The 20,927-nt window shown below is 47.3% G+C and overlaps 2 protein-coding genes and 1 non-coding gene across 7 annotated transcripts; 1 reads left to right on the top strand and 2 right to left on the bottom strand.

Moving 5' to 3' along the window:
- The first annotated feature begins 1,985 nt into the window (after positions 1-1,985).
- Positions 1,986-12,370, top strand: fndc5b (fibronectin type III domain containing 5b). Of its 3 annotated transcripts, XM_057021635.1 has the most exons (6): positions 2,039-2,391; positions 4,580-4,698; positions 5,077-5,275; positions 7,052-7,141; positions 7,948-8,142; positions 8,430-12,370. In XM_057021635.1, exons 1-5 carry the CDS (start codon positions 2,313-2,315, stop codon positions 8,085-8,087), a joined length of 627 nt encoding a protein of 208 aa, XP_056877615.1. In that variant the 5' UTR covers positions 2,039-2,312; the 3' UTR covers positions 8,088-8,142; positions 8,430-12,370. The 3 variants fall into 3 exon arrangements, with proteins under 3 accessions (XP_056877617.1, XP_056877616.1, XP_056877615.1); XM_057021637.1 differs by lacking the exon at positions 4,580-4,698 and having other exon boundaries at positions 1,986-2,391; XM_057021636.1 differs by lacking the exon at positions 7,052-7,141 and having other exon boundaries at positions 2,034-2,391.
- A 1,508-nt stretch (positions 12,371-13,878) lies between these two features.
- Positions 13,879-20,910, bottom strand: ldlrap1a (low density lipoprotein receptor adaptor protein 1a). Of its 3 annotated transcripts, none has more exons than XM_057021633.1 (10): positions 20,455-20,910; positions 17,554-17,696; positions 16,505-16,617; positions 16,278-16,392; positions 16,063-16,135; positions 15,861-15,956; positions 15,584-15,699; positions 15,313-15,347; positions 15,048-15,079; positions 13,879-14,625 (listed from the first exon to the last, which is right to left on the bottom strand). In XM_057021633.1, exons 1-10 carry the CDS (start codon positions 20,537-20,539, stop codon positions 14,579-14,581), a joined length of 855 nt encoding a protein of 284 aa, XP_056877613.1. In that variant the 5' UTR covers positions 20,540-20,910; the 3' UTR covers positions 13,879-14,578. The 3 variants fall into 3 exon arrangements, with proteins under 3 accessions (XP_056877613.1, XP_056877612.1, XP_056877611.1); XM_057021632.1 differs by lacking the exon at positions 15,048-15,079 and having other exon boundaries at positions 13,879-14,162; positions 14,447-14,625; positions 20,455-20,778; XM_057021631.1 differs by lacking the exon at positions 15,048-15,079 and having other exon boundaries at positions 20,455-20,770.
- trnav-aac (transfer RNA valine (anticodon AAC)) lies at positions 16,876-16,948 on the bottom strand. Its single transcript has one exon. It is a non-coding gene; the product is annotated as a tRNA-Val (tRNA).
- Positions 20,911-20,927: the final 17 nt, after the last annotated feature.

The raw sequence follows: 20,927 nt of genomic DNA, 5'->3' as shown, positions 1-20,927 counted from the left end.
AGCACAGAACACTCCAGCAGCCCATCTGAATCTGTCTCCAATAAAACCTCTAAGAAGACTGGGCTTTAAGCACTAAAGATATAAGTTTATTTAAACATATTCCGCTCCTCATTAGGAAGCAAAGCAGCCAAGATTGAATCATTTAATGCTAAATGAGTCGGGCTAATTAAATCCTACCATGCTGTACGCTAACACACAGTTCTGTGATGACAATGTGGGGAAAACAATGATGTTTGTGCTATTTGTTTGTTTGCTAGAGGGGGAAAAAAGCTGTAAAGATGGTCTGAGATGCCATTAAACTTTACTTTTATGCCCCGGTATCTTTAATCATTAAAACAAAGGGCACTTTCTGTGCTCTGTCTCACAAGGGTGGACATTTTTCAAGCTAAATAGGAGTGATTGTAAATCTGATGCTATCAAATGGTTCAAAATCCAGACATAAGAAAATATATTTAAATCAAACGCAGGCACGGTTTGATGGTGACAAAAGGAGAAGCAAGCAGAAAAGTTGGTTCTATTTATATTCCACTCTAGTATTGTCTGTCTTTTCCATCGGCCTTTAAAACAATTTGTCCATTTCTCAGTGTTTACATCCGATATCAGACACATAGTAAATATAGCATAATACTGTGCAGTACAACCATATAAGTAAAATCTATAAACACCACCAACCCTCCCCATGTCAACAAGCCCCGAACGTTCTGATTGGCTGGATTTGATGTGACAGGAAGAGTCACAATCGGGATCGTTTCAACCCAAATCCCTGCCATTTTGTGGGGATCCTTGCACCCCATGAAGTGCCCTCAGTTATCCCATAATGCATTGTGAATCAGCGTGCACCTCCTCATCACTCTAGTGGATGTATGAAGAGAGGAGCTCCTCCCAAACCCAGAAATCTCTCACCTCTGTGGGGACGACGGACGGGACAAACGGGGGTCTTTTTGGATGCTGAGGACACCGAGAGGTCGTCGGGGGCGACTGGTGGAGCCGTCGGTGGCGCGATCGCAGAGATACAACGGCCGTCATCAGGAATAGTTCCCTCAACCTTCAGCTGGAGGAAGAGGAGGGAAGGAGAGTGACACCTCAGTACCAACTCATTGGAATGAGGGAGACATTAAAAAGCTTCTGTGAGGAATGTTAATCGCATATCGATTGGTGTAATCTATGGCCAAAAGCGCGTCCCTGGGTCCCTATAGAGGATCTCATTGTTCTACACAGCAGTGTTCCCTCGCAGCTGACTGGATTTATGGCCTTTATGTCCTTTTAATGCTCTGACACCTTCCTATTTAAATATGATATTAAACAGGCCGTTCATCTTATGGACCACATGGGTCCAATATCACAACCCAGTGGAACTTCTGCGTTATATCTGTTCACTAAGGAATGTTTTTCTGTTTGAGCTGGTTCTTTTTTCCCCATTTTTGTAATTGAGCAGATGCTTCATGGCCTCAGACACACATTCATCATGTTTATTATCAGCACCGTTCCCAACCTTCTGTGTCTCGAAGCTAATGGGAAACTACGAGGAGCAGGTATAAAATAAAATACAAGCAAATAAACCAACAGAATTCCAACACAACCTTTGGAAGAACGAACAAACACAAAACAGAGGGAAAAATAATTTCATTTATCCTTGAATGAGGGAGGTCAGGATCTAATTGTGCAGTAAGAAATGCAGAAAAAGACGAGATCTCTACAGATTACATCACCTTTTCAGTTTGGAGCATCCTCAAAGACAAATGTTTCCCAGCTCTAAGTTTAAAATGCCATGAAATAGAGGACATGAATAAGCTTTAAAACCTTTGTTCATTACATCTCATGTTTACGGCTCACGGGCACGGTTATTGGTTATCTTACATTGCCGCAGGTGTGTGCGTGTGCGTGTGCGTACGTGGAAGAGAGGGAGAGAGAGAGAGAGAGAGAGAGAGAGAGAGAGAGAGAGGAGAGAGAGAGAGAGAGAGAGAGAGAGAGAGAGAGAGAGAGCGAGAGAGAGAGAGTCATTCCAGATGCGCACCGCTCGCCCCTCTCGGTAGTAAAGCCCTTCCACGCCGCCCGCTAACGCTCACACTCTGCTGGGCTTCTACAGGACCGTTGGCCGGGGTCCACAGGGTCCATCAGCATTACGACCAAAGCCTCCGAGCACCACCGCCTCCCCCCTCAGCTCCTGCTGCTGCAGCCTCCCCAGCTCAGGTGAGCCTCACCGGCACCACAGGTCCGCTCGTCCCGGGAGCCGAACGGGAATGCCGGCCGCTCCATCCCCCTCAGATGGGATGTTATAAACAGGTCGCCCAGGATGAAGAAGCGGGAGGAGGATGGCTAAACCAGGCTGTTCTGCGGCGCTGCTGCTGCCTCTCCTGCTGGGCTTTCTGTCGGCGTCCTCCGTCGGTGCCGGTGAGTTTTTCCTCCACCACAGGTTGACCGACACAGCGCGCTGCTGTCTGGGCACGTTTGCATCGGAGGGTGACTTCATGCTGGGATGTTTGTGACGGCCAGGTCATTAAAAAAAATGGGGGAAAAAAATGGAAAAAAAAGCTTTATTTTAAAAATAACGCCAGTTAATTTCACTGGTCTGGGAAAAAAGCTTCTGTGCAAGTTTAAAAATCATTATTTCGAAGTTGCTGATGTGTATTTGTAGATGTGTGTGTGCTTGTGTGTGTGTGTGTGGTGTGTGTGTGTGTGTGTGTGTGGTGGTGTGTGTGTGTGGGGGGGGGGGGGGGGGGGAGTTGCTATAGGTGTGATTACTATTGTTACATCAGAGGCTGCATTTAATCCAGCAAAGCTCCAAAGCTAAAGTTGTCTTAAGGTCTTACCAGCTAGTCCAGCAGTACATTTTAATATCAGCTTCCTTATTTTTAATTTGACTGTCATCTTCTGGCATTCGCCCCCATTGGAATAAAGATTCACTCTTTCAGCGCTCAACACTTGAACCTCAACAGAGTTTGTTCTCCAGAGGAAATGGATAAAGAAAGGCTGTTCTTATCTGAAGGCCTGCAGCTGCTTCAGTAATACCCCATGTGGGCTCCCTCCCACCTCCTGGTGTCTGATATTTGCCCTCTGGAGGCTCAATCTGCACCTCTTCCTGGCTGCAAACCTTTAAAAAAATGGCCGAATCCCTCTATTTTCTGTGCTGGAAGAAAAATGGTGGCGAAAAACAGCTTGTGGAACAGCCAGTTGCTGTGCACACACCAGGCACTCCGCATGAGCAAACACACACACAGAGCCACCGGGAGCCGCTCGGCGAGTTCGGCCCTCACGGATGACAGCCTCGGCCTGCCGGCGGCGCTTGCGGCGACGTGTTAGCACGAGTGGCGGAGGATGGAGGGAAGAGAAAAACCCGTTGTTTCTATTTATTTAGCAGTATTTGCAGAGGTGTAAAACAAGGTGTTCAGGAAGTGACAGATGGTGGAGCTGATCCAGCACGAAAAGGACAGAAGAATGTTGCCCTTCACTGCCTGACTGAGGGCAGAAGACAGTTTGATAGTCCTTAAAATGCTCTCCTAATGGTAGATACAAGGGTGCTGACCCGAGTCGGTGGCCTCCGTCCTGCTGGGGTTGTCTTCTAGTAGCATTTAGCATAGTAGAAGTTTTTCTTACAAAAACCAGACGAATTATAATAATTGATTCTCAATTATATGGATATTTAGTGCCATGTTTGAAAGCAAACTACATAACTGTATGAACACATATATTAAAATACATTTTTGCATTTTAAGAATTATTAATTTCTTAACCTCTGTGGATTCACAAATAATGGCTACAGTACCACAAGTGACCATTGGGTGAGAATGGGACCCAGTCCTAAACCATTTTCAAATGACAATGCTAAGTCACAGCTACTTTGTATACATACTTTAGATCAATTGGTTCTAATATGCACAATCTTCATTTGGGAATATACTTACGATAAAGGGCAGTGAAGAGCAAAGGTAGTGTTGAGGACTCGAATAGGATGCAAAAATGACATGTGACTAGATGAATACCAAGAGAAGTGCGTGCTCTGGAAGGGTTGGTTAGTGACTCTGAGCCCATCTCCAGCTGCTTCTGCACCGTTGGGCACCCAGACAGACAGAAGTAGAGGAGGAGCGGCGCAATAATAACTCAACTCGCTGCTAGAGCATCGCCCGGCTGCGGCCCCAATGAGCACTTTAATCTTAAATCACCAGCTCTTGAGGTGAATTTGGGGAATTCTGGGTGCGCGGATCTCAGCTCATATCTCACACATCAATTGATCTCCTCCCAAATGGTGCAAGGGCTCCGAAACGAGGGCCTTTACCCTAAAACATTAGAATCAAAGGACAGAGCGAGAGAGGAAATTCAGCCTCATGAGCCAGGATTTAATGAGGTGTGCGTGGGTGCAAGAGGCGAGAGGAATAAGCAAAGATGGGAAGATATAAAGCACCGAGGAGCAAGAGGAAATCTCCTGAGAAACCCCGAGAAAGCGTGGGGTTAATTAGAACAGGCATTACTGAAACCAAGAGGATTGGGAATCAGACTGTGGGAGCGAGAAGGTGCGATGTTGTATAGAAATGTGTAATATTTATAAGCTGGGTGCTCATTTTTGGCTGCCCGCCCTTGTCAGACACCCTGCTGTCAGCTCCGCTCAATGTGACCATCAGAGAGATTGAAGTCAACTCGGCCGTGGTGACATGGGAGATCCTGGAGGGGGATCCCGTCATCGGATTCGCCGTCACCCAACAGGTACCGCCATCTGCTGGGTGGCTTCTCGCTGAGGGCTTGTAGTGGTGCTCACTCAGCCTTCTTTATACACACAAAACTCCTCCATGTGCTCAGTTTCATGCCAAACGAACACTTAAACTAGATTGTGAGGCTGCTATTTTAAGCTAGAAACATTATATAATGTCACTTTTAATTTATTCCCTTCTTTAATTAGGATTTTTTTCCCCCAGTTGGAGCAAAATAACCTGAGCCAGCGGTCCTCGCTGGATAATAATGTACATTTTAAGTAGAGTCTGCAGAGAAGCCTCGTTCTTTAGTTTAATTACACTGGAGGTGTTAAAAAGAAAAAGTCTAACCTGCAGCGGCGTCCTTTTAAATGTGATTTCCTGGCCTCTGCAGAAGAAGGACGTGCGCATGCTGAGGCTCATCCAGGAAGTGAACACCACCACGCGCTCCTGCGCGCTGTGGGACCTGGACGAGGACACCGAGTACATCGTCCACGTTCAGAGCATCAGCATGGGGGGCAGCAGCCCGCCCAGCGAGCCCGTGCTCTTCAGAACGCCCAAAGAGTCGGAAAAGATGGCATCCAAGAGTCCAGGTGATAGAAGATCGCTTTTTTTTAGTATCTAGGCAACCAAAAGATGTAAATATGAAAGCCATTTATAACATTTCACACCCACTTACATTTTTTTTCTACAATATACGTGTACAAATGAACACAGTGTATATGAGTATATGTGTGGACTCCTCCCACCTGCCATATGATATGATCTAATTCTATAATGCAGAGGCTGCCGCTATCCGGAGCTTCCAATTTTATCGCGCCTGTCCCAGTTACAGCGCCGCGAGGGGCTGCTTCGGAGCCTTGCGGCTAACGCTAAACGCTCATCAGCAACAAGCTGATAAAAATGGAAATGTAGAGAACAGCTCCTGCGCGCGAGCTCGTCAAGCCCTGTTGACACAGCGTGGCCTCTGAAGCAGGAAGGAAGGCCGGACCCGACTGTCACAACTGTGACTTCATTTGGGACGTTTTCCCCCCCACCGGAACGGCAGATAAACATGTTTGCATTCCCCTCAGGAAGGGCAGGTAGTCTAATCACATCCAGGGCTCAGGTTTAAATTAGCCCTTTTAATATTTGCAGTGTGTTTTACAGGCATTTGTTCCATTTAAGCAGAACCTTGGATGGGAGGATTACGGCTGGAGGGCTGAAGGGACTCTGGCGACAGAATCTGTGTTTGTCCCCTGACTTTAGATCATTTTCTAGGATCCAATATTTCCAAAGGCTCTTTAGATTAGACTGAATCTATAGATATTAACACGATACCTCCCCAGACGGCAGCAGAGGACTGACCACATATGAATTCTATATAAGCGGAACTATTCGTCTTAAATTCAATGGAAAACTTGTTTACACCACCTTTGATGGAATGGCCCCTGCCTCTGTGTGTGTTTGTGTGTGTGTGTTTATAGGAGCTTTCATTAGCTGTCCTGATTAAATCTCAGTCATTCCCCCTCCCCCTCTAAGTAGACATTAATCAGCCTGCCTCGCTCCAGTACCTGCAGGTGAGCTGCAACCCAGCCTGCAGCCATTTACTAGAGCCCCCCCGGATCTCTGCAGCCCACATCCAATAATACCGTTGTCCCACAGCGCTGAATCCCAAGGTGGCTTTTTGAGGAGGGCAGGAATATTCAATAGTAGAGACAGAATATTTCAGAGCCCAGCCCCGCATGCTCGGGTGCATCGCCACGGCGACAGCAGACGAACACGAGGTCGTTCGACGCTGCCACAAATGAAAGAGTGAAGAGGGGCGAGAGCGGCGCTAAACAACAAAATAAGCACATTTCTGCACAACGGCCTATTGAATGGCTGAGCTCGGCAGAACCTGGGAGCCAAAAGGAATCCCGGAGGAAGCTTGTGTCAGATCGAATGAAGCGCACGGAGAAAACTTCACTACCTCGGTGGGGAGGGAGAGAGCCCCCCCCTGAAGCCAACGACTGACACAAGTTATAGCCGCAGATGTTCGACCTCTTTTATATATTCTCTGTCAATATTTAACACTCGTTAAAGGCACGTTTTTAACATTCCAGGAATGTCTCCAAAAAGCCCCGCCCACAAAAGTTTATCAAACTAAAAAAGATCTGCTCTGCTCAACTCCGAGGAGCTGGAACCTCTCCAGCTCCTCGAGCTTTGATTACACCGAGAAGATCGTGGACCTTCCACCGCCCCCATCGCCATCCTCCTGGCCCGTGTTCGTTCCTTTTATCTTCCCCCTGCAGACGTTCACACCGATGGCAATTTCCACAACTGCTCGCGGGACAATCGGTCCCCACTGGTGCTGTTGTTGACTCGTGTGTTGTGTGTTCACGCTTCAGATGAGGTGACGATGGAGGAGGTCGGCCAGGCGGCTCAGCTGAGAGCTGGAGAGCTCATCATCATTGTAGTGGTGCTCATCATGTGGGCAGGTAACGGTTCCCCTTCTTCTCACCGCAGAACTTAAAGGATTAAAGCCTTTAAGGCGGTGTTGACCAAAAGGTTTAAGGCATCACTGGTAACATTTCTTTGTTAGCTAAGCAGAGCTAGCGGTGCTCGGGAGCTAATTAATTCCACTTTGCCCAACGCGGGAGCATAAATCTGGCCCTGAATGCAGCACAAGGAGCTGTAACATCTACATCGCCGTCCGCTCTCGAGCAAACCGAGGGCTGACGGAGACAGATGGAGATACAAAGAGCATTGCAGACGCTGCACAGAGGGGGAAAAACACAAGCTGAAGCAAAAAAGAAAAAACAAAGCAGGGCAGGATGGTGAAGAAGATGATGCTGGAGTTGAGCATATTGTATTTTTCAGCTTTTAATTGGGCCTGTGGGGCTGGAGGACATCAGAGCAAAGATCGTCTCCTTTGGTGTTGCCGTGATCACATGAGCGGCGGCTGACATAAGCAGAACAAGAAAGACAGGCGCCTGTTCAGGCTAGTTTCCCCCCAGCTCCTCCACTCCAAAAAATTCTCTTTTTTCTTTGATTATGCTTGTTTTCTTCATCCGTCTCCGCTATGCCGCGCTTTTAATCTTCCCCTCGACTTCAGATCACCGAGTTCAAACCTCTGTCAGCGGCATTGGCGCCTCTTTTTCGCACCCCGCTGATGTTAACGATGCATAAAGAGACAAATGGCGCTCACCTCACGGCGCGTTATATTACCGCAAACATCTCGCGCGCGTGGACAAAGTCTGCTAGCACCCATTGTTCCTCAGATTTGATTCCCTTTGCCACGCAGGCGTGATCGCCCTGTTTTGTCGCCAGTACGACATCATCAAAGATAACGAGCCCAACAACAACAAGGACAAAGCGAAGAACTCCTCGGAATGCAGCACCCCGGAGCACCCACAGGGGGGGCTACTGCGCAGCAACGTCTGAGAACCGCCCAGATCGGCCTCGTGCAATAACACAACCCCTCAAAACCTCAGGAAAGGTGAGGAGCTGCAAACACTCTGGGCCATTTCGCCACTCTTTTACACCGTTATTGAAATCGTTCCTGGCTAACGTTTGATTTTCTGCAGTGGTACACAGCCGAATTACCACGCGTCCTTGTTTCGGCCCGTTTTCTGCAGCCGATCCGTCTCCATTATCAGTGTTTACTCTGCAGAACGGAAGGCTGGACGGGTGTCTGAACACTGGCAGTTTAGGAACAAAATCAGAAAGGAATGAGAAGAAGTTGCGCGTTTGTTTCTCATCAAGGCATCCGTGTGTTTCTTTCAGGCCCTGAGAGCAACAGAAAGCCATTTTCACAAACGATCATACCCAGGAAGCGATATACTATTACCAAAAACCTCTTCTGGACTTGATGAAGAATACAATAACGGGCAGGAATCAACAGAAAAGGACTGCGCTCCCCTCATTTTCGGCAGTGAATAAACCTGGAGCGGCGCCTGCTCTGAACGCACCGCCAATATCCACAACAGAGCGAAATCGGCTGCCTGTTTTTCTCCCTTTCTTCTTTTTTGTCCAAATCCCCATGGATCGCCGAACAGGAAACGGGCTCCGCGTTTGAGGCGGGGAGGCCAGAAATGTAGGTTGCCTCACAACGATGAGCGGCCAGCACGCCGGGCTCTCTGCGGCCGTCGCTCCCTCGCCATCAGCGCTCTTCTCTCCCTGCTGCCTTCATTCCAGCAGTTTGTGTAGCGGCCCATCTCTGCCCCCTCCCTAGTCTTTCTGTGTCGATGTCTCCCTGATGATAAAGCTGCCGCCCGGAGATCCTCCCTTGTGAACGACAGCTCCCCCCCCCCCCAGGGTTGTGAAAATGGTATCATTTTGTTATCAGTTGAGAAACACAGCACATCGCGGATTTTCTCCTTCGTCTCTGTCTCTCGCTCACTGTCACCAGTTCAGTGATGCGTCCTACTCCCCCCCCCCCCCCCTTTTGAACTGAAATTCTAACAGCCTCAGCAGTTCAGTGATACAATCTCACTTTTTGTGGGGGGAGGGGGGGTTGTTTTGCTCCATGTGTTATCTGAATGCAGCCACAAGTCTGGCCGAAACAGGAAGATAACATTTGATCGCGATCCTTCTGATCATGGCTGCGTATTCATTAGCATGTGCTGCCTGTGGTCTGCAACAAGATGTGCAGGGAATGAAGATGGCCATTTCCCCCCCTGGGGGGGGCTGTGTAGTGGCTGGAGATTAGACGCAACGCAACGGTCCGGTCGTGCGTTTCCTGCTGATCTCGGACTGCAACGGCGTCGACAAAGCAATCGCGACGAGCCCGACGCACATAGATCTTCATCAAGAAATGTGACAAAGCAAATGTTTTCTGTTAGACTGAAATGTAACACAAACACCCTCCAAATGGTCACAATGGAGCTAAATCTGTTGTCCTGTCTCCTGTTAAGGTAGGCATGCTAGCTATAGGAAACTGACCCATTACTAGCTACTAATGCAAAAAAGCTCGTCATATTTGGTTAAAACCCGCCAGTAAGTTAGCGGCCATGGAAAGGAATCCACGCTGGGCGGAACTCTTGAAATGGAGGCTCGTTTTAATGGTTTGCGGACCGAAGCAGGTCGGCGAAATTACCCAGCGGAACGCCGAGAGCCCGCTTCTAAAGGAGAGGTCACTCCTAACTGACCCACTTGTGTAGTTACTGCATCATCAAAGGCTTCATGTGAAGGAGCTCATCTGGATTATCTGGATAAAAAAGAATTCCAACGTCCTTCGCCCCTCAGCATAAAAGCTTTGATGAAGTGGTAACTATCATTATCTGGTTTGAAGCTTCCCCAATTATTATGTCCCGTCTGCAGGATTGCAATTTTATTGGGCCCGACTCCTCGATGCCGACTCCAGGTCAGTGAAGGGTCTGAAGATGTCGCGGAGCTGAGCTCAGGAGACGAGGACATATGAGAGATAATGAGCCCTCGCCTGATATGGACTTAATCAGCACCATATACTCTCGCGCACACCTTCCACTTAATGTTGCGGCCGTATTTAAGGCCGCCCTGTGCTGACAGAGGCCACCATTACTTTCTCGTTTCAATCATATTTTCTGCCGCCTCACCGAACCCTCACCCGGCCGTCCATTTTTCACCCGCCGGCTCCTTTATCACGCAGCCTCCTTCCACCCTCCGCTATCTCCGGCCTCTCTCCTCCTCCCGCTGTCTCGCTCGTATATCACGCCGACTTTGCTCATTTCTCCCCCAATATCAGCTTCTTGCTGCCCTGTTTCTCATTATGTCCACTCTCAGACTCCAGTTAGCAGCTCTGCACTTCTCCACATTTCTTCTTCTCAAGGCTCGTTTATCAAATTTGAGTTTCTGGCTCGATGAGATGGAGACTACCTGGTCAGCAAGCGAGGGGAAATAGACCAGAGGCAGGGTGTTGATGACCGGATCAAAGGTGGAGATAATGGAGATGTAAAAAGGCACTTTATTCCACTCTTGATAAGCACAGGGAATGAGATTTATTCAGGCGTGGATGTGGATGTTGTTCCCGCTTCGACGTGGCCGCGTGTTTCGCTGTGTTTCTGTACATTTCAAGAATGTTTCCCCACTGATTTGATTCCCAAACTCAATACTAAAACGCCGCTTTAGGTGGCACCTGAATGTATCATTGGACATAAATCCAAAAAGAAGATGATTTTCCAACTATGCCGGACTTCCTATTTTCAAAATGCAAATCGTTGCCGTTTTCTCTCGCTTTCGTTTACTCGGCTGCTGTTGCCCCAGTGAGCCGAGCGTCGTGGAGACGAACGTCCTCTAGAATTCAAAACGCCACCAGATAAAATCCTCCCGCGAGCGCCTCGACACATATTAATAACTGGTTTTGACGCGGCGCCTCGAGTCTGTCGGCATTTAAAATATTCAGCTCACTGCTGACAGATGATCTTTTTGTAACAATAGATCTATGAGATTACGAAGAAAGCGGTTTATTTAATCTCCCAGGTATCTTGGAATGCTAAACTAGCCTGGACATCAGAATCCCTGCACGTGCGTGTGCATGATTCCATGTATAAGATGGTCGGATTAGCACGGCTAGATGCTATTCTAGATCTCCCCTTTAAAATGAGGGAATAACAGAGCTGAAATCTGCTACACATACATCAAATAGCACAGAAATGAACGTGAATGCTAACAGGAGACACACACATCCGCTCTCTGGCTGGCTGTCACACTGAGGGGACGCAGGCAGGGACAGGGGACGCAGGCAGGGACAGGCAGCTCTGGCTCTGGCTCTGGCTCTGAAGCTGCAGGAGGCGGCTGGACGGCTGCTGGAGGTCGAGGGTGAGGCTCATATCAGGAGCACAAGACCTGAACCAACATTGTTCAAGGCCTCCAGCGCAACCGGGGGGGCTGTTTCTCATGTTCAGTGTGCAAACGTTGCCACCATGGAGGCTTCTCTGCACCGTCTGTGGGTCGGCAGCAGGAAGCATCTCGCCGCTCTCCGCCGTCCATCACCAGCATCTCCCCACATCCTCCGCTTGAACCCCAAACGCCGCCACAAGACGCTGAACTTTAAAATAACCCCGGCGGCCGCAGGACGTCCTACGTTGGAGGACAAATACACACAGATGAACAAGCCATAAACATGCATCATCAGAAGGACGGATAATTAAATTTGCTGTACTTTCTATGCGATTTCTCCTCAGAAAGCAACTTTTTCTCCCCCTCTCTTGGAAAAATGCTCGTTTGTATTCATAATCTCGCCGCGGTGAAATGAATCCATTTGTACGGGTGTTTGAGGCTCTCAGTCCATGTAGGCTTAGGAAATGTTAATCCAACACTATCGCGCCACCAGCTCGCCGGCAGCCACGGCCTTAAAAACAAATCCGTGCTCACGGACTCGCGGCCAGGTGGCTGAAATCATTCCCTTCAGTTGTTTGCCTGCACTGTAGCTGTCTGGATGAGTGACTGCTAAGAATGAGCACTATAAAAGGCCCCACACAGTAAATAACAGGGCTATTTACCTGTGGCATATATTTGTACTTTGTGTCAAAGCAAATAACCAAGAAGCATGGATTTACAGCAGACCAACGGCGCCAGCGTGTCCTGTACGACCACCACATCTGTGTGTGAACCATTTTGATGTTTCATGAGGGCTAGCATGACTCTGCTATTGCTCACCCGTGGTATATGCTATATACTCTATTTCTATAAGGATATAAACGTCAGATACAGTATTATGGAGTAAATAAAATATTTTCAGCACACGAGCTGCGTCTGTGTGTGTGTTCCTGTACAACATATGCGAGTGTAAAGCCGTCTGCACGACATCGGGGCCAGTGGACATTTCTCAGCCCGAACGTCTCGATGGACGCGCTGCCGCCGTCCAACAGGACGGCACGGACCCGCAGAACCGGCTCTTCCCAACTGTGTAGTCACTTGAAGCTGCACGCCTCCGAGTTTATTGCTTCCATCCATGGACGTCGCGGCGCCACCGTCTCTGGGGCTCAGCCGGCGTCAGTCTGTGGACAGGTGCCTCGGAAAATGTGGCTTCGATGATGTCGTGATTGACAGCTGGCATCTGCTCAGGAGTGGATGAGCGTGAGCTCATTACCACGGCAACGAATGGAGCCCCAAACGGCACACAGGCCCGGGATGGAAACACTTAAATGGGCGTAAAATGGATAGAGCCTCCTGACGGCCGGTCATAAAGCAGCACAAATCCAGATGATCCGCCCTGACTTCAGGCTGGTTGGTGGCACAAAAGTGCCAGACGTGCTCGTTTCTATCCTGTAAATACGATGATGTAATTACTAAAAAGATTAAATCTGTCCGAGGACAATAAAAGGGAAACTGTTCCATCGTTTGACCTTGATGCTGGAGCCACTGACTTCTCTGGGCTTCAGGCAGCCATCTTATTGCATGTGTGTGGGCAAAAGGCTTCTTCTGACTTTTGCTCGGCTTCATCTTCGTGTGCTGGCTTTCATCAAAGTTACAGAGAGACGGGGAGTTGGAGCTCCCTTTGAGAAAAAGCCTGTTAAATAATGCAGGTGGTTAAGTAAGCTTGTCAGGTTGAATTGCACAAAAACAGGCCCACTTCACTGAGCCACAGCCTGTTAGATAGAGAACCACGGAGGGTGTGTGTGTGTGGGGGGGGGTGTGTGGGTGTGACTTCAGGCCATCCAAAGTCCTGTTCACACACGGGCTGAATAGAAAACATGGTGATTGTGTCCTCTTGGTCAGGCTGGCTCAAAGCATCCAGTGATTGATCCCCCCCGTGAGACGAGCTCTCCCTGAGCTAATGAAGTTCCATTTCTTGAGCTGCACCATCAGTCCGAGCTGAGAACAGCAGAGCAGGACGATGGTTTATCCGACTGAATTAGATGTGATACAGCATCACGGGGAGGTGCTGGAAACTGTCTGAGCGGATCTGAAGATGTGACCAGCATCAGATACTGATTCAAGGGACTGTGCACGTACGCGTTACTGCACTGGAAAGTACAACACTGCCCCCTGTTGGTCATTACGCAGAGCTGCAGGGTCATAGCAGAAGCTGGATTTTATTGCATAAGATGCATCATTTTGCTAAAATTAGTATACATAATATTGAATAATTAAATATAACCTCAGATTGTTAGTCCAACATTTCTTTAATTGCCTGTCATAACATTTTTACCCTGCCTTGTCTAATCTCCTTAAAATAAACATTAAATGCTCAAACTATGTTTCCTGGAGAATGTGGTTCTTTTAAAGTAAATTAACAAACCAGTACAGCAGATTCATTAATCATTTACATATTTAATTCTGTGTAATGCTGGAAGATTACAGTGAGGGTGAAACGGCGGCGATGGAATCTGAGATGCACATCAAGAAGGAGCCGTTCCACTTGGGCGAGCTCCTGGAAGGTTATCTCCTGAATGAGCCGTGGTTTAGGAAAATCACCGTACAGAATGATTTTAAGGACACAACAGGTAAACAGGCGATTGTCCTGCTCTTCTGACACGGCCTGAGTGGAACCCCAGACTTCATCCATTAAAAAACAGATACAGCTATAAATTATAACTGTGAACAAACAAAACACTGGTTGTAAAGTCAGAGCAGAAACAGAAACACATCTGCAAACGCGGGACAACAGATTCAGACAGAAGGTGACCTAGTTTGCATGGGATGTCTGTGGGTGGAAAATTGACATTATTGCTTTGGTGCGTTCACACAAATATGAGGACAAATATGCGAAGAGGGCAACAAAAAGGCAAAAAGAGGCTGAGTATCGGCTCCTATTCCCTTCTGGACTTGCTGCAACCTCATCTTCAACGCACAGGAGGACAAATCAGCTCCACCTTTACCTTCTTGGTTGTCTCTCTGCTGCATCGGTGCTGGTCAGAAGCTGAAGATGTCGTTCTCCAGTGGACTGAGACTGTTGGGAGTGTTTCTGTTGGTGCTGTCCCAGTTGGGTTCAGCTAGCCAGTCCGGGGGTGTCAGCCCAGTGTCCAGGACCTGGGGGTTAGTACGGGACATGGCCAGGCTGAGGAGACAGGTGGAAAGATTTTGGTTTTTAGATGGCAGAGGTGCAGAACTACTGATATAGGCTTCAAGATGGATTTTGGATTGGGTATCAGATGTAATGATCTATAAATGAACCCATGTGCTTGTTATAGTAAAGGAAGCGATCCCTCAGTCAAACTGTGCACATTCAAAGTGACCCACTGCTCTGATTTCACACCGGCAGATTAATCACACAATTTGTGAGTCAGCACATTTGTCGAGACACACAGTAAATACAGAATGCGGCTAATGATGATGATGATGACGATGATGGAAGGGAAAGGAATCAGCTTTCATTTCAGGAAGGACAGGAGGCGGTTCTAGACTACTGACTGATGCTGCCGACTGATTGGAATTCAGCAAGTTTGGGTTAGCGGTGGCTAGAACTACTGCAGACTTTACCTGGAATTGAACCATAGCTATCCAAAGCACAGCTGGAGACACAAACACACATTAGACTGGCGACAGTTAAAAGTTCAGCGGTCGAATTGTCTCTTATGACTGGACCAAAAGATCTGCATTACACAGAAATCACCAGTGAGCGGCGCTGTAAGCATTGTACTGATCGCCTACATGAAACTGAAGGATTATTTCATTATATAAAGCAGCAGTGGTCATTGGCAAGGATTAATTTCACTTAATTGGGTGACCCAGACGTCACACTCACCTGGAAAAAGCTTCATCCAGGCCATCTTCTGTTTCCTAGAAGAAGAACCAGAAATTTTAAATGTCCTCCACTGACTAAAGGCTAAAATACCCCAACCTCGGAAGCAGCTGTCAGAAAGTTCGGCTGGCATTTTTAAACATTTATCATCATGGGTCTAAATTCACCTCTGAGAGGGGTGATACTGATGAAGAAGAGTGCTGCTTCACCTCTGATGATCTCCACCCTCAGATGCTAATATCAGAGGCTGTACTGTAGAGGGGAGTGGACTCACCCAGGCAGAGTTATTATTGCGCCTGTTATCCAGCTGATCTTCTGGCAAATTTCCATTTGTCTCCATGACCACTTTCACACTGTCCTCCAAGTCCAGCAGGTTGTCCGTGGTGACATCTGGCAGATAAGAGGAGTATTAGATGAGAAGATTAGAATGCATCCTTTTCAGAGGATAGTGGGAACGGAGAAGCGGGAAATAATCCTTAGAAGATGCTCAGTGATGTTCTGCACCATGTGTGAAAATGAAATAAGACTGATGGCTTGGACATTTGTTCCACCTGTTCCTTTCAGGCTGCCCAAGCTGTTAGACCTCTCTGAATGGGAACTGCTGCTGGCCTCTCCAGCCGACCCAGACTTTGCCCTCTTTCCTTTCTCTAGCATACGCAAAAGAGAGCGCAAACACACGAGTCAGAACGCAACAGCAAATTATCATCGGTACAAAACCCACAGTTCACATCCGACTCCTCCGCAGTTTCCTACCTTCTTTGGCTTCTTGCCACAGTTCAAATGCTACTGTGAAGGCCTGGGCTACTGTCAAAGCCACGGCCTGAGCCTGGGCAACAGGAAACAGTCCAGTTACAGCCATTTGCATCAGCAGATCAAAGAAAATGCTAAATTACACCCTATTTCAACATTGTAATCTTTTATTAATTTGTGCCATTGTCCCCTCTGATGCTGTAATGACAATAACTTACTACTTTCCTCTTTGAGCAGAGGTAGGCATGGCACTCCAGCGTCCCGTTGAGGGTGTTTTGAGCTATGTAAGCGAACACTTTATCATGCAGCTTGTCCACTGTGCAGTAGGATATTCTGCAGGCCAGAGGTGACAAAACCACATAAGTCGCATAAACCACATTTCAACATTCTGAGAAGGCTGTAAAGAGCGTGTAGTGTATGTTGCAGGACAGTTGTCTGAACATGCCTGTATATGGAGACATTCTCCAGCAGTTTGTTGGTCAGGCTGTCGTACAGGACGATTCCCTGAGGGGAAATTTTGAGAGCAACCTTCTGAGGCTTCTTTCCACTGGCTTTAGCCTGTTACACAGACAGAAAAAGTCAGTTGTCAGTCGTCTGACATTTCCTGGGCTCAAATGAAGCGTGGCTCCAGTACTGAACGAGAAACAGCGCCGTCTACTGGCTCATCGAAGGAAAAACATACAACTTACTCGATTATAGTAAAGCTAATAAATAAAATCTAAGACATTTTACCCAATTTTCTCAATTGAAAATATAACTTGTTTAAGGGATTATAAAAGATTTCTTTTTAACAAGTGGGTCGTTAAAGAAAAGCTATGTTTCCACCCGGTTTCGAACCGGGGACCTTCTGCGTGTTAGGCAGACGTGATAACCACTACACTATGGAAACCCATGACGTCCCACCGTAACATTTCAACAGTAGTGATTGGCGCTACTCTATGGGTAATTTAATGTAAACATAAATGCACAAAAACAGACACAACACACTAGAAGTTTTAAAACAACAAATAGCTAAAGATGCTACTTCCTTGGACAATCAGATGTCTGGGACGGAAACACTCTGAACCAACAGCACTTTTTTGTCCCCGTGTTTTGATGGAAAATTGCCTCAAGTGTGTGTATAGTTTTCAAATATCCATCAATTAGTACGAAAAAGCCAAAAATTGAACTTCCCTGACCTTGAACATTCCAAGTTATCTACAGGAAGCAGCTGATTTATCCCATAAAGCACAATGGAATCTTAATTCAAACGTTGTCACTCAAGACGACCAATCAAGCAGCGGCTGCGTCCAACCAGGAAATACCAAAAGAAAAGGAATCCCCATATCGCAGTTGATAATCTGCAGTTGACAATTATTACATTTACTTCACGTCTGAACACCCTCTGAAAGTAGCGGTGGAAATTATACAGTATTTACTGTAGTATAAACTGAAAAAACAAACTGTTTAATGCCACTTCCTGTGGGACTTGGTTGATGTTACGACATTCCTCACCGTGACAACAATCCTCTTGACTGCAGCGGCTGACAGGTCCTCTCCTTTGGGCTGGTCGACCAGCGTCATGCCCAGGTGACGCAGGTTAAAGGTCATGCCCTCCAAGATGGTCTCGCGTGTGTCCGTCCAGTTCTCTGGAAGCTCTGAGGACAAAAGCAGTTGACGTCGGGTGGAAAAGGACACAAAGAAAAAATCACCGTGCATGAATTTAAGTGGAGTTTCTGGATTGAAGCCATTTTGTTCCTGGTGTGCTACTGTACACTGTCAAGGTCAGAGGTGCTGCTGTTTCAAAATAAACAGTTCAACTAAAAAAAAAATAAAAAAGGCCATAAAAATGTAAACAGATAGAGACGAGTATACATGGACTCTGATACACCGCGATAAGAGGAAAGCATGCTTCTCCTTGTCCTAGATCCCTGCCGAGTAGACGTTCTGGAGAGTTTTGTTATGGTCAAAAGCTCCCGCAGACAAACGGACAGCGAGTCTGACTGGGTCACTGACGGAGGCGTCTAACGGAACCTGAAGCAACAGCTGCTATCTGCATGTGGGCTTATCAGGTTTTTTGTGGTGCTGGCTGGCCCTGACCCTGTGTTTACAAAGATTCCCTCTGAGAGACGGCTTAGCACAGGGCAAAGCAGTTAAAATGGGGGGGCGCCAATAAATTCAACTTCACAACATTTATCTCCTCTGGAATGCACGGCGTTCCACCCGCCCACATATGCAGTCACACACGTGCACAAAAGTTAACTGTACGACCCAAAAATGCATCAGAAAAACATCTCGCGTGTAACTGGGAGTGATTATTCACAGCCCTTACGAAGGAGGAGGATGATGATGATGTCATAAGCTCTTCCTTGTGATTGCAGGATCATCAGGTCTGTTCCCACTGGTGCTGTGGGGAACATCTGTTCCACATTACAGGACAATGGCTGAGAAATCATTTCAGCTGGATTTATGGACGCGGTGCAGCCCGAGGAAACCTTAACTAAAAACATCTCCGCTACAGATTCACAAAGCTCTAAATAACACGGCAATCCGAGGTGACAGAAGTCCTGCCAACGCCGCAGCTATTGGGGAGGCACTGTTACAATGAGCTGCTCTTAAAATCCTCTAGACAAAGTTGAGACCTCCCTCCTTTTTTTTTAAAGACAGCTCAGCAAGTCTCAGCATCAAAAAATGGTTTTCAGGAGGTGTTTATCCTGGAAATACCAGACCAGGACAGGTACCAGGCACGGAACATCCACACTATCTAGCCCCTGTGATGTGAGGTCAGCCGCAGCCGTGTGCACGTGCAGGCCGTGTCAACCCTGCTGTAAATACATGTTGACCATTGATCACGCGTGCCAAAGGTCAGAAAGAGAAGAATCGCTGCATTCCAGAGCTTTTCAATCATTTCAGATCGGGGGTCGGATCAGTGTCTCGTTCGTGTGCAGTAAAGCTTTTGAACATTAACAAAAGAGACCTGACAGACATCCCTCGCCCAGGCCCACTTGGGCGTCCAAATGAGACACTGAATCAGTGTGGAACCCTACAACTGTGGCCCTGCAGAGCGCCACCACTTCAGAAAGATGTCAGGGGCATTAAAGATTGGAGCAACCAGCCTGCTGCACCACCAGGACTCAAAGAAAGAGATCAGACACACAATTACAATCTCAACCTGAAGTGATCCAGGAATGGGAGTAGCCGGGACCACAGGTTTACCACCCTGTTGCTCTCATGTCAGACCTGGAGGTCTGGGACTGGGGACATGGGTCAGCGTTGGCACGGAATGTTCACCTGGCAGGGCAGCAAAGAGCTGGTAATTTATACCACAATGCACCACCTTCTCCAACAAATGGGTCACTCTGCACTTACAGAAAGCTGCTAATACTCACAACTAAAGCCCAACCACATGTTTCTCCTGCTCTGAATAAGCTAATTCTGTCATGCAGGTGCAGCAATAGGGTAAATAGATGTGCAGTTCAAACACCACATTATACAGATAGACAACACAAATCACTTATGGGAGTCAGAACTGCACTTTCTGTGCTATGGGGGAACATTTGGACCCATAGATAACAGCACACATATCTAAACAAATCACATAAGAGCACTGACTTCAACAGTGACCTGTACGGGAGTGTATTCCCAACTCCTCGTGTTAGAAACTGTTCAGCCCACTGTAGGAAAGTTATGCACTTTCTGATCTGAATTTGAAATAGGCCACTGGGGAATCGGGCAAACGCGGGCCAATGTGCGCAACACATTCCTGAATTGTAATCATAGTTACTGGCAGGAGGGTTTTCAGACTGCCTTAAGCCACCCTGGGCCATTCCACCAGAAGTTACAGCCAGGATCAAGTCAGGTTTAGTGCACAAAGTGTCCCCTTGAGTCCTACAATGGGCACCGGGGATTTGGGTTGAGGCTTCAGTGTGGACAAGCTCCTTTAGCCAGAACCAGATCAGAGTTCTGGCACCGACCATGACCTCTGAACCTTTTGTGGTGTGCGGATGGTAAGGGGGAAATCTTTTTTAGAGTGCTGTAGCTACGTGATATAAACATGTTTAACGTCACTTAAAGTCCTCAAATTGACTTAAACCCAAACCAAATAGTTGCCAGCTTTTCAAAATAAAAGTCACTGCTGCTAACTATGTTTGAAGTACACACTACGTGTTTTAACGACTACGTAGATCGGGAAAAAGTGACGTTTTGCATCATTTAATACCCGTCAAACACAACTTAAGAAACAAACACTGCTGGGATAAAAAAAAAAAAACTTGCTAAACTTGACATTTAGGCTTTAATTTTGTTCCGAGGATGTTTCTGAGCACGTCATGGTTGTAATCAAGGTAAAGTGCACTCCGCTGTAACCTAAAGGCAACTCGCTGCCGAACAAGTCTACGACTACTTTATTTTTCTTACTTCTGTGTCTTCCTGCTGTCCAGGACTGTTTCGCCATACTCGGGCTCCGGATGATGGCTCTCCCGGCCGACTTGAGGGCATCCATGTCGGTGTTTGAAGTTTACTGGTGGTTTTACTGGAGAAACGTTGTTGGGCAGACTGCTGATGGGGAGGCTGGAGTCGTGTTGCCTTCACGTCCACTCAGGAATACCGGAATTTACGCCGGCACGTGAGCGAGTTGACCAGAGGCGGGCGTTGCATTCAGGACATACCGGACATAACAAAACTTTAGACTCATGGACTTTTCACGGGTGTTTTTCTTTCTTTTCAATACAAGGAATCAGCCCGAACATATAATAGACAACAGTTTGATTTTGTTTCATCACGTGGTGACAAATTTGAGCTATTTAATAGTTTATTACAGTTTCTAAAAGTTGTATCCATTACTTCTTTATGAGTTTTTTTTCCTATTTATGTGAAATTAAAGGTAAAGC

The sequence above is a fragment of the Takifugu flavidus genome, chromosome 21 (assembly GCF_003711565.1).
Source record: "Takifugu flavidus isolate HTHZ2018 chromosome 21, ASM371156v2, whole genome shotgun sequence".
NCBI classification, from domain to species: Eukaryota; Metazoa; Chordata; class Actinopteri; order Tetraodontiformes; family Tetraodontidae; genus Takifugu; species Takifugu flavidus.
This window is presented reverse-complemented; position numbering and strand designations above follow the sequence as displayed.